The 13210-nt window shown below is 39.0% G+C and overlaps 1 protein-coding gene across 1 annotated transcript; it reads right to left on the bottom strand.

Annotated features, from left to right (window-relative positions):
- Positions 1 to 10480: 10480 nt before the first annotated feature.
- On the bottom strand, positions 10481 to 12431 carry LOC136243992 (E3 SUMO-protein ligase ZBED1-like). Its single transcript, XM_066035524.1, has 3 exons — positions 12195 to 12431; positions 11311 to 11970; positions 10481 to 11266 (listed from the first exon to the last, which is right to left on the bottom strand). The coding sequence occupies exons 1-3, from the start codon at positions 12429 to 12431 to the stop codon at positions 10481 to 10483; spliced, it is 1683 nt and encodes a 560-aa protein (XP_065891596.1).
- Between the last annotated feature and the right edge of the window lie 779 nt (positions 12432 to 13210).

The raw sequence follows: 13210 nt of genomic DNA, 5'->3' as shown, positions 1-13210 counted from the left end.
CTTATAACATACTTGAAGGGTGAGGTAATGACACACCTACTGGAGGCATGGTTGATTAAACATTAACTATACACTTTGAGAAATTTCTGTGCTGCCATAAATCTCAGGGTGCCATCCTTTCTTGCACAGATTCCCCTTCATACCACACAACTTTTCACAGAAGTTTTATCCCAGCACTGTAGTGTAAACAGGGACAGAGTTACAGCAGGTTTCTAAGTATAAACAAAGAACGTACACTGTGAAAAAAGAGGGATATAAGATGGTATTTCCAGTGGCTTATTGAATACAAAAAAGCTTGATATAACCTGTATTATACTAACGATCTCTTGTAAGGCCCTAGTTAATGTGTTAAACATACTGAAACCATATATGTGATGGTATAGTGTGGGCATTATATTCGATATAAGCTATTTCAGGTAATGTGGTAAATAAACTGAAACCATATATGTAATAGTATAGTATGCATTATACTAAAGTATAACATGAGTATAATACAGGGTTTATATTAAGGCTTATTTGTATTCAATAAGCCACTGGAAATACAGGGCCAGAGGAGGGAAAATTGAGTTGGTCAGGCCATTGACTATAATGTTGAAATTGCTACTATATACATGCCAATGAGAGAGGAGCTGTTGCACAGTGTGCAAAGCACACTCTGCGAAGTGCGAAGCACGAGCATTCTAGGGGGGTCTGGGGGCATGTCCCCACAGGAGAGTTTTGAAAATTAGACACTCAGATATGCAATTTTCAGTAGTGATATTTCACTGCTAACTAGCTATATAAATATGCTCAAGCCTATCTGTTGTTCTTCAGACTTTCTATACTATGTATAATTGTAGACCTGGCATACAGGGGACACAGCATGAAACTTGCTGTATGGTTCATTTAGTTATAGCTAGCAATTAGAAGTTCAAGGTGGGTCTGGGGTTGCAACCCCCAGGAGCTGCAGAATTTTTGCAATTTAAAGGCTTGAAAATGCCTTAAAATTTAAAATTGATGCTAAATTTTAAAGTAAAATTAGCTAGCAACTTGCAACTTTCCCCCCAAATTTCACTGGGAACCCATGCAGCATGGCCCCCTTTAGCTAGCGGGATATAATTACTATACAGTGAATTCACACAGCTACAATAAAAAGCTACACAACTACAAAAATACAGTATACTACTATATTGGTTTGTATGAAGTGAACGGATCATCACATAAATATACTGGTGGACAGTCACGAGACCAATCAGTATTCGAAAATGGCGCGATGTGGGTGAGACTGAGAGCTTGCTCAGTATCTCGACAGGACGAGTGGGTAGTTGAAGAGGAGTGATTTCTACTCAACATCTCATCCAGATGGCTACCATGTAATGTATGCCGGGGAGTACAGCTTCTTGCCGCGGAATAAGTCATCTGGTTTGTCACTGCCAGCCCTTCGCCCAGTAAAAGAAGCCAAGAGAGACAAGCCAAGGAATGCTAATGATTATTTTATGAAGATTGAATTGTGATATAAGTGTGCTGGTTTAGAATCAAAGAAGGCACCTGCCTTACATGTGATAAATGCCAACTGTCAGCACACGTGATACTGTACGTAGAACCCACAATCATTTCTGTACAAAATGATACGGATGCTATGCTGTACTGTAAGGTAATTGGAGGTACTATACATGTAGTTCTGTGCTTTAGTTAGGCTGAGAAACTAGGTAACTACTCGTGTCATGCATTTTCAATAACATCTGTAAAATGTACATAGCTACATGTAGATGTGATCGTCCAAAGATTGCATGAGAGTAATGTAGTTCGAGCTGGTCAGCTAGTTGGTTCAACTCCAGATTATTGGTCCAGCTTGGGCCTGACCAACCGGACTGTCTCCTCCGGCCTTGAAATACCATCTTATATCCCACCTTTTTCACAGTGTTATATATCAGGTAGAACAGTTCTATATCAGGTAGTTAGTTATACGCAGAAGTACCAGGTCATTAGCCTGCTTTGAGTAATCATTCTGGCCAGTACAACCAAACCCATCTAAGCTAATAGCCTGTGCTGTGCTGTCTCCCCAGTAAGAATAGACATACTCAAAGATTTTGATGATGATTGCTTAAATTGTGGTCACAGCAGCAATGAACATTCCTACTATGTTTTGTTCACATAAACAGATGAGTCCTAGCAAGAGTACATAATATATATACCCTAAATATATTTATGTACTCTTGGGACGTCCTAGGAATATCACAGAAATTAAATCAAGACACACGGTAGTGTGTCATGCGGCCCAAGAAGCCGGCGCGTAACACGTGAGTATATTGACAGGAAGAAAGAAAACGCAATTTTCGCACCTCCGTAGCTCTGTGCTTCCTCGATGAAACAAGACGATTTTTGCTGTGGATATGCCCTCCAACTGCAGCACTCCACATTCCAAATTTGAGCGAAATCGCTTCGCGCGTTCCCAAGATATGCGACTTCAAAAATTGGCTCAGTTTCTTCGTTGTTTTTTCTTCTTATTTTTCTTTTTCGTGTCGCACACTTACAAAAACTGCTATAAAACTCGAACGCCATATCCGATTGCCTTGAAATTTGGCACACAGAAGGGGGATATACAGGTGCATCTCTGTACCAACTTTGGCTGGAATACGATAAATAGGCAAAGAGTTATGAGCGATTATTCACGAAAAATAACACCAAATTATATGTTGTCACGTCTACAGGGTAAACCGCGTATGGGAAGAAGCTGAAAATCGGTGGGTGAATAGGTTAACTATTGAACCTCAAACCTTTCGTGGTTTGAAAGAAATCGAGCTAAAAACCAGGAAGATACAACGAAAAAACCAACAGTGTGTAACAATTACGCAATCGAGATCAGCTAATAAATTAAAAAAACGACTGCTTGCCACCCCTACCAGATAAACCGCCTGGGGTAATCCTTTGAAAATCGTTGTACAGATGGAGTAATCATCTTAGAAAGGCTCATCAATGGTGTAGAAGAATCAGACTTAAAGCCACGGAGTTATAACACGAAATCCAACTTGGTGCGGCAAGTGCGAGATCGAGATATTCTAATAGAGCAGTCATCCTAATAGAGCAGTCACCCTGAAGAGAATTCAAGAGATCAGCTAGAAATAAGAAACCTGTATAGAGATCAGCTACACACAAGTCACCCTGTAGAGAGATCAGCTAGAAGAAGTTACCTTGTAGGGAGTTCATGCAACTATGGAAAGAGATAGTTCAGCTAGAAAAAATCACCTTGTAGAGTTCAGCTACAAAGAAACCACCATGTAGACAGTTCAGCTACAAACAAATCGCCCTGTGGAGAGATCAATAGAAGAAGTTACCTTGCAGAGAGTTCAGCTAGAAAGAAACCATCATGTAGAGAGTTCAGCTACAAACAAATCTCCCTGTAGAGAGATTAGCTAGAAGAAGTTACCTTGTAGAGAGTTCAGCTACAAACAAATCTCCCTGTAGAGAGATCAGCTAGAAGAAGTTACCTTGTAGAGAGTTCAGCTTCAAACAAATCACCCTGTAGAAAGATCAGCTAGAAGAGGTCACCTTGTAGATAGTTCAGTTACAAAAAAACCACCATGTAGAGAGCTCAGCTACAAACTAGTGACCTTGTAGAGACATCAGCTAGAAGAAGTTACCTTGTAGAGAGTTCAGCTACAAAGAAACCATTCTTTAAAGAGCTCAGCTGCAAACAAATCACCTGTAAAGAATTCAGCTACAAATAAATCACCCTGTAGAAAGATGAGCTAGAAAAAGTTACCTTGTAGAGAGTTCAGTTACAAAGAAACCACCATGTAGAGAGCTCAGCTACAAACTAGTGACCTTGTAGAGACATCAGCTAGAAGAAGTTACCTTGTAGAGAGTTCAGCTACAAAGAAACCATTCTTTAAAGAGCTCAGCTGCAAACAAATCACCTGTAAAGAATTCAGCTACAAATAAATCACCCTGTAGAAAGATGAGCTAGAAAAAGTTACCTTGTAGAGAGTTCAGTTACAAAGAAACCACCATGTAGAGAATTCAGCTACAAACTAGCGACCCTGTAAAGACATCAGCTAGAATAAGTTCTAGCTGATCTCTCTACATGGTGATTTGTTTGTAGCTGAATTCTGTATAGATGATTTGTTTGCAGCTGAGCTCTTTAAATAATGGTTTCTTTGTAGCTGAACTCTCTCAAGGTAACTTCTTCTAGCTGATGTCTTTACAGGGTCGCTAGTTTGTAGCTGAATTCTCTACATGGTGGTTTCTTTGTAACTGAACTCTCTACAAGGTAACTTTTTCTAGCTCATCTTTCTACAGGGTGATTTATTTGTAGCTGAATTCTTTACAGGTGATTTGTTTGCAGCTGAGCTCTTTAAAGAATGGTTTCTTTGTAGCTGAACTCTCTCAAGGTAACTTCTTCTAGCTGATGTTTTTACAGGGTCGCTAGTTTGTAGCTGAATTCTCTACATGGTGGTTTCTTTGTAACTGAACTCTCTACAAGGTAACTTTTTCTAGCTCATCTTTCTACAGGGTGATTTATTTGTAGCTGAATTCTTTACAGGTGATTTGTTTGCAGCTGAGCTCTTTAAAGAATGGTTTCTTTGTAGCTGAACTCTCTCAAGGTAACTTCTTCTAGCTGATGTCTTTACAGGGTCGCTAGTTTGTAGCTGAATTCTCTACATGGTGGTTTCTTTGTAACTGAACTCTCTACAAGGTAACTTTTTCTAGCTCATCTTTCTACAGGGTGATTTATTTGTAGCTGAATTCTTTACAGGTGATTTGTTTGCAGCTGAGCTCTTTAAAGAATGGTTTCTTTGTAGCTGAACTCTCTACAAGGTAACTTCTTCTAGCTGATGTCTTTACAGGGTCGCTAGTTTGTAGCTGAATTCTCTACATGGTGGTTTCTTTGTAACTGAACTCTCTACAAGGTAACTTCTTCTAGCCTAGAAGAAGTTAACTTGTAGAGAGTTAAGCTACAAAGAAACCATCATTTAGAGAGTTCAGTTTCAAACAAATCACCTGTAGAGAGCTCAGATACAAACAAATCTCCCTGTAGAGAGATCAGTTAGAAGAAGTTACCTTGTAGAGAGTTCAGCTACAAAGAAACCACCATGTAGAGAGTTCAGCTGCAAAGAAATCACCCTGTATAAAATTCTGCCACGAACAAATCACCCTGTAGAGAGATCAGCTAGAAGAAATTACTTTGTAGAGAGTTCAGCTACAAAGAAACTACCGTGTAGAGAGTTCAGCTGCAAAGAAATCACCCTGTAGAAAATACAGCCACAAACAAATTGCCCTGTAGAAAGATCAGTTAGAAGAAGTTACCTTTTAGAGAGTTCAGCTACAAAGAAAGCACCCTGTAGAGAGATCAGCTAGAAGAAGTTACCTTGTAGATCGTTCAGCTACAAACAAATCACCCTGTAGAGAGATCAGCTAGAAGAAGTTACCTTGTAGAGAGTTCAGCTACAAAGTAACCACCATGTAGATAGTTCAGCTACAAACAAATCACCCTTTAGAAAGATCAGTTAGAAGAAGTTACCTTTTAGAGAGTTCAGCTACAAAGAAACCATTCTGTAAAGAGCTCAGCTGCAAACAAATCACCTGTACAGAATTCAGCTACAAACAAATCACCTTGTAGAGAGATCAGCTAGAAGAAATTACTTTGTAGAGAGTTCAGCTACAAAGAAACCACCATGTAGAGAGTTCAGCTGCAAAGAAATCACCCTGTATAAAATTCTGCCACAAACAAATTGCCCTGTAGAAAGATCAGTTAGATGAAGTTACCTTTTAGAGAGTTCAGCTACAAAGAAACTATTCTGTAAAGAGCTCAGCTGCAAACAAATCACCTGTACAGAATTCAGCTACAAACAAATCACCCTGTAGAGAGATCAGCTAGAAGAAATTACCTTGTAGATAGTTCAGCTACAAACAAATCACCCTGTAGAAAGATCAGTTAGAAGAAGTCACTTTGTAGAGAGTTCAGCTACAAAGAAACCATTCTGTAAAGAGCTCAGCTGCAAACAAATCACCTGTACAGAATTCAGCTACGAACAAATCACCCTGTAAAGAGATCAGCTAGAAGAAGTTACCTTGTAGATAGTTCAGCTACAAACAAATCTCCCTGTAGAGAGATCAGCTAGAAGAAATTACCTTGTAGATAGTTCAGCTACAAACAAATCACCCTGTAAAGAGATCAGCTAGAAGAAGTTACCTTGTAGATACACTGCTTGAAGTTACTTGGTTTACTAGGGTGGTATATCTCCAGTATATGGAACAGTTAATTGTTTGTTATTTTAGTAGTTTTTCAGTAAACCTGCATTCACTGATGTTTTACTGAGAGTTTAAAACTTAGTAAAACAATATGTTCCATATACTTAAAGTTACTGATATTTTACTATCAGTATAACTACAGTAAAGCAGCTCAACAAATTAGTAAACTAAGGACCTTCAAGTAGTGATAGTTAAGCTACAAACAAATCTCCCTGTAGAGAGATCAGCTAAAAGAAATTACCTTGTAGAGAGTTCAGCTACAAAGAAACCATCATGTGGAGAGTTCAGCTGCAAAGAGATCACCACTGCCCAAATTTCAAGGCAATAGCTCTTTCCAATCTGAAGTTATCAATTGTCAAAGTTGGCAAATTGGATGTGTGTGGAAGGCCCCTTTTCACAAATCCGGTCGCATATGTATTATATATATAATTTGTACATTTACTGATAAAATATTTAAAGTACATCTACTTCATCTTTTCTTCTTCCTGTAGTAAAGAAAAAAAACAGAGGTTAAAAAAGTCCCAAAGCTGGCCATAGGCCGGCTTTGGGGTATACAAATACAAAAAGAAATGAAATCTAATCCAAAAACAGCCAAGCTGTAAAAAAAGTGTGCGGCCCTCAAAAAGGCTTGGTGAAAAAAGATGTGAAATCCAAGGTGGCGGCCAAGAAATGGCTGTGATGGTAGGTTAATGGTAAAAATTTTAATAACGACAATTCAGGTGAATTTTTGTGCCGCTTCACAAAATTTACCTGAATTGTTATTATTAAAATTTTTGAGTATATGAGTATATTAATTTGTGAGTATATTAATTTTAGTATCCTCCTGCATTATTTTCATAGTATTATTATCAGGATACATAACAGTGTGTCATGTGGCTATAGCCAGTGCATGACAGACAAGGGTATGTATATTTACAGGAATCAAGAAATTATACATGTGATTTTCACACAATCATAACCCACTCTCCCAAAATTAATGCTATGACCCCAATTAACTTTAAAGATGCTTATAATTTCTATATAACTAAACAGAAAATATTCAGTACCAGAAGTTGGAATGGCTTTGCTGAAGGATTTTTCTTAAACGCTTGCTAGACAAGACCATAAGAAAAAGACTACATTATGGTGTAAGATGATTTGCTTTGCCTCTGCACTGCTTTCTTGCATCATTGTGCCAAACTCAAGTTAATATACTAATCCATAAAGGTAACAATTTATTATTTGGATGCTCTATTAGTGTGGTTGACTATTCTATTAGAATATTTCGAGCTTTGATTTAAGCTTTACAGTACACCTAAATAATTATGACACCTCCAGTTGATTTTTAACCCTTCACTTTAATTTCCTTTGCCTTTTCATTACCTATATGTTTACAGTGCAATTACACCTGTAGTTTCTACTAGCATCCTAGTTATTACAAAATTAAACTTTGAAGGCCGGCCCCAATGAATGGAAAAAGTACGTTCTTCAGTATACATCTTAAATCCATCTCTGACATATGCATGCATGCATACATAGATTCACAGATACAGCAAAAAGGGATAAGACCATTGGGCAACTGTGGGCCTTTATTTGGTTTTAAAATGGAAAGACAGTTAGGCACCAGCTGCAGCCTATATGCTGACAAAATTATTTTTGAGCATAAGTGCGCATGCTTTGAAGTATTGACCTTAATGCTATCATAATAATTATATAGGCAGAATAATGATGCTAAAGAGCAGACAGTTAACCATTCAATATAATTATTTTAGAATAATGTGTACATTATTATGCATGTAATACACTAAGCAGCCAATTTGATTAAGGATTAATTCATTTGCAACAACTTTAATTTTAAACGGTTCCATGCAAGCCAAAAGTATTAGCTACTATCCATTCAGAAAGTGCAAAACATTGAAAACAATTAAGTCATAATTTGGCACAACGGGCTGAATTTTTAGCACTGTAGCATAGGCTAGGGCTAGGCGGTATTGAAATTTTACTATCACGATCATGGGAAAATATCACGATAATACTAATTATCACGATATTTTTTGCATGTTTTGACAGGTGCTCTACTATCAAACTGATACTTGCCTACACCACAGTGGCGTAGCCAAGGGTGGGCATGGGCGGGCATTTGCCCAACCATCACAGTTTCTTGCCCAACCATCACAAACTTTTGCCCAACCATCACAAACTTTTGCCCAACCATCACAAGTAGCTTAAGATTCACGCGAGGATTCACAACAGCACACAAAACACCCTACTTTAATACTGTAAAGCGTAAACGTGTACCTCATTTGTTGAACCTTTGACTTCGAAAAAGGGATCGAGATAGATGGTGTATCACGTGATCCATTTTGCAGAAAATCCCTTGGAAAGTCCCTATAATTACACTCATGTAGACGCACGTGCCACGCTCCTTGGCGCGGTTTAAATTCGAAATTTAAAATGGAGTCGAAGCGTGGTACTGTACCTCTAAGTTACAGTTAGTGATAATCGTCAGTAGGATTCAGCGCGGATGGTGTTGGCAGCAAAAGATTTCGTTTCAGTGGACCGGCTTGTCAAGCGTATTTTTTGATAAGGAAAACACCATAGCCTAACTTTTTTACTGCTGATGAAAGAAAACGGGAAAACGTACTCTTCTATATAACAATAATAGCAGATGCAAATGGAGCTGGAAATGGAGAAAAGGTCAAGTCATTATAAAGTGTCACGTGCACAATTTGTACTGATTAACCAAGTTGTGGTTTACACCAGATACATGCAAAATGTACATTGGCTGCTGTAAGTCTGGGACGAAGCTTTCCTGGCGTGCTGATATTTGTGATTATCTATGGACTCATTATAGTTCATAAATTAGCGCCCCCGGCCTTCATTTGGTGCCATGTGGCGTTTACTTGAAAAGCATTGCATATCGCTGTGGTGGTTGGTCTGTTAGCTATACTGCCAGTTGATTGTAGTAAATATGTGATGAACTATTTACGTTGTTGGTTCTTGTAGGTTCAGCAGTTTGAGAGAGAAGTTCCCTACCAGTGGCGGATCCAGGATGGGGCATTTGGGGCAAATGCCCCCCCCCCCCCAAGAAATTGCATACAAGATCGAGATACTCTAATAGAGCAGTCAATTACTCTAATAAAGCAGTCACAATGTTCATGAGGCAGTGTAGCTTACCTATGAAGCTATAAATAGGATTTTATTTTACATAACAGACGTGATATTATAACTAGCTATTATTGTCGTGACCTTTTTTTTTGGTCTTCAACTGGTTTTCAGCAAGTTTTTTTGGTCTTCAATTGTTTTTCAGAAAGGTGCCCCCCCTCTTTCCAAACTCTGGATCCGCCCCTGCCTACAGCAGCGCGATGTCTTGGCTACGTTGTCGCATCAGTTTCTCGTTGCTCCGCTCCGCTCAGCGATTGCGTGCCTTAGGGGGGCGCGCTCCCACAGTGGTTGTCCCATCAGCCATAGGGCACTTGACCTTGTACTATCAGAGGGTCGGGTGCCTTCCCCCTAATTATTTAAATTGCTCCCTTTAATCTCAGTCCAATTTTTGTCTAGCACTTCAACATCTAGTGCTAGGGGTGGTGGCAAGGGGTGCTGGTTACCCCGGGAAAAAAAAAGCAGTTTGATGTCACGTGATACTCAGAAAAGACGATCGTCAGTGGATGCATACCCTACAAGTAATAGAATAGCATAGCTACAGCTACAGCTAGTAAAATGTTCTCATGCATGCAAGCAACATTTGTTTACACTGTAGCATAGGTAGCTGTAGGCCTTGTGTGCATACACTTTTCATATTTTTCTTTGATAAAGTCTCACATGAAAGTGAGTGTGTTTCTTGTGTGTGTAGTTAAGTTGATGTTATGCCCAACCATCAAATGTTGGCTGGCTACGCCCCTGCTACACCAGTGGCATAAACTGTAACAGCATGAATAGACAATTATATCATCGCACTATAAGATACAGACATCAGAGATAGACTTCAATTTCTGTAAACACCATAATTGTTAAAATACCATACACTAAAAACATTGTGTTGATAAAAACGCTTAGAAAATCCCTTAAAAAGGTACTTAAAATAAGTTATAAGGACATGGAGATACAAGCATGAACTGTGCAGATAAACAAAATTAGTTCAAGTTTCTTGACAAAAAGGTGAGCTGATTTATCTTTTCAGGCTTTAAACAACTTCTTAAATTGGAATTAATGTATCCAGCAGCACTGAAAACTCGTTCCGATGCTACACTTGTAGCACAAATGCACAAAATTAATATTTTCTGGCTAACTTGCTTAATAAAGGAAACTGCAACTCTTCTTTCTTCCACCAATCCAGTGGAGACTGATCAGTGTTAGCCACTGGCATCTGCATGTAAATATCAAATTCATTGTTAACCTTTTCAGCTATAGTAGTTTGGACTGACACTGCATGTTCTGGTTCATCATCTAAAATTCTGCTGAGGGCTGACCGCTTGCAAGGAGGTTCCATTGAAGTTATTGTCACTTCCTGACTAGTTTCTCCTTCGTCAAGTTCCGAGAGCTCTCTCTTCAATGCAGCAATTGTAACTTGCCTAACATCTTCAGACAATCTCTTCTTGAAACGTGGATCAACCAAGCAACATCTAGATAACAGCTTATCTATTTCTGGCTCACTGTATCTCTGAAGTAAGTCAGACTTGATCCTGGACTTCATTTCTTTAGCCAGGTCTGTATCCTCATCACTGAGTGCTAATACTTTATTACAAATGCTCTGCACTAATGGCTTCACTGCTGAAACACTCACCCTCTTCTCTGCAGCAAGTGCATCTGTTAGTTTTCGCAATGGTTTCAGCACAGAAATCATTGAATCAATGACGTCAAAGTCTAGAGATGATAGAAAATTGACAGATTTTCGATCAGTTGCTAGCACAACACAAATGGATCTCTGTTGCTCAGAAATCCGAGCAATCATGTCATAAGTTGAGCCCCATCTTGTTGTACAATCTGTCTTCAATTTATGAGCTGGTAGGTCATTTTCTGCTTGAGATTTTGCTAGATCACGAGTTTTTTTTTCCAACTTTGTGAAAACCTTGCAATAACTTGATGACACACTTGTAGAACTTCTTCAATGGAGTAGTCTCGGAGGCCTTTAGATATGGCTAAGTCCAAATTGTGGCCAAAGCAGCTTAGCCTTGTCCACCTCAACAGCCTACATGCTAACTTGATATTCGAGCCACTGTCGGTTATTATGGCAACTTGTTTCTCTGCATCAAGACCCCATTCATCAAGAATCTCCAGCAATGATTCTTTTAAATTCTCTCCCGTGTGATCCTCTACTATATAACGAGTACACAAACAAGCACTTCGTAATTGCCACTCAGGTGTTATGTAGTGGATTGTGTAGCTTAGAAATGGATCCTTAGCACATGATGTCCAGAGATCAGTAGTTGCTGAGAAGCTGACTTCAGTACTAGAAAATGTGTGCTTAAGTTTATCATAAGTTTCACTAAATAATGTAGGTATAGCAGTGCGACTAAAGTAGTTACGACCAGGCAGCTCAAACCTAGGAGCAAAAGCTTTCAGCATATGTTTAAATCCGGGCTTTTCAATAGCATATTCAGGCTGAGAATCTTTTGCAGGCCAATAGGTCACACTTTTGGTCAACCTTGCATGTTTCCTAGAATTGGTTGCTAGTTTCTGTCCCCTCAACAAAGCTTCTTTGATTAATGGTTGGTTTGAATTTTGTTGGACGCTACTCTGTTTTTTCAATTGTGATGATCTCTGAAGGTCAGCATACAAATCAGGGTGTTTGGTTTTAAGATGAGAATATAAATTGCTAGTGTTACCTAGCTTCGCACGTACCTCCGCAAAACACTCTCTAGGCAAACAGGCTTGTCCACTTCCACAATCCTCCCGTCTATTTGTCTTAACTCAAAATGGCGCCAAACATCTGACTTTGTGTTCTTTTTTGCAACTAAACTGCACGCATTGCTAGTATTACTCACAGACGTTATAGAATTGATGACAGCTCCACTTGATACGTGGTCGATAGAGGTAGTACTATTACCAGGGTCATCTAAGTATTCTTCTTCAGCTTCATTTTCTTCCTCGTTTTCTTCTTCAAACTCATTATCCGCATCAGAACATGACGACGATAACCATTCATCCGAGTCACTGCCTCCATCATCTACTGCTGAGAAATAACTCGCTACAATGGCAGCGGTGTGACGCTGTCCCGCCATGTTTTAGTATTGTTTTACGATGGTATACGGACGGTAATTATGATAGCGCGATAATATCGTAACCAATAATTTTTCGCAATACTGGTAGCATGTCAATGTAATATCGCAGTTTTGCGATATAACCGAGATACCGCCCACCTCTAAGCATAGCATAGCATTATAGGTACTATTCAAACTAACAGTATTGACAGACTACATAATTATGTGTTCATGCAATCATATTACAACACTGTGATGAAGAATTTGCTGTTTTTCAATTTAAAAACTAAAAAACATTTCAAAGTGCTTTATGCATTTGGCCCATGCCTGAGACACATTATTGTTGCAAGTTCCATAAGGGAGGGTCACTAATTAAACACTTTAATTTATTAGAATGATCTCAGTATGTCACTAAGAGAACAGCAGCTGCCCACTCTTGTGATCATCATAAAGCACAGGAGGTGCTTGATAATCTACACATGGAATCACAATGAGAATGACAAGAGTTACTATCAGAGTTAAATGTGCAATAAGTGCTACTGTTAAAGAGAAGTATTGCCCACAATTGATTGGGAATAAACCAAAGAGTGCTCCAGCAGCAACCAAAAAAGCTGATGAGCAAGTGCTTGATCGTGATTCCAGTGAGGATGACAGCCCAGATTTGTCTGATGATAGCCTTGACTTGGAGTAAATGCAGGAGGGAAGGGAAGAATTGCTGAATCACAAACTGCTCAAGAGAGAGAGGCAAGCAGTTGACTTCAGAGATCAGAGTTGGAGTAAGAGGTGTGACTCTAGAACTT

This window comes from Dysidea avara, chromosome 14 (genome assembly GCF_963678975.1).
Source record: "Dysidea avara chromosome 14, odDysAvar1.4, whole genome shotgun sequence".
NCBI classification, from domain to species: Eukaryota; Metazoa; Porifera; class Demospongiae; order Dictyoceratida; family Dysideidae; genus Dysidea; species Dysidea avara.
Note: the sequence above shows the minus strand (reverse complement) of the source record. Positions and strands in the feature narration are given on the sequence as shown.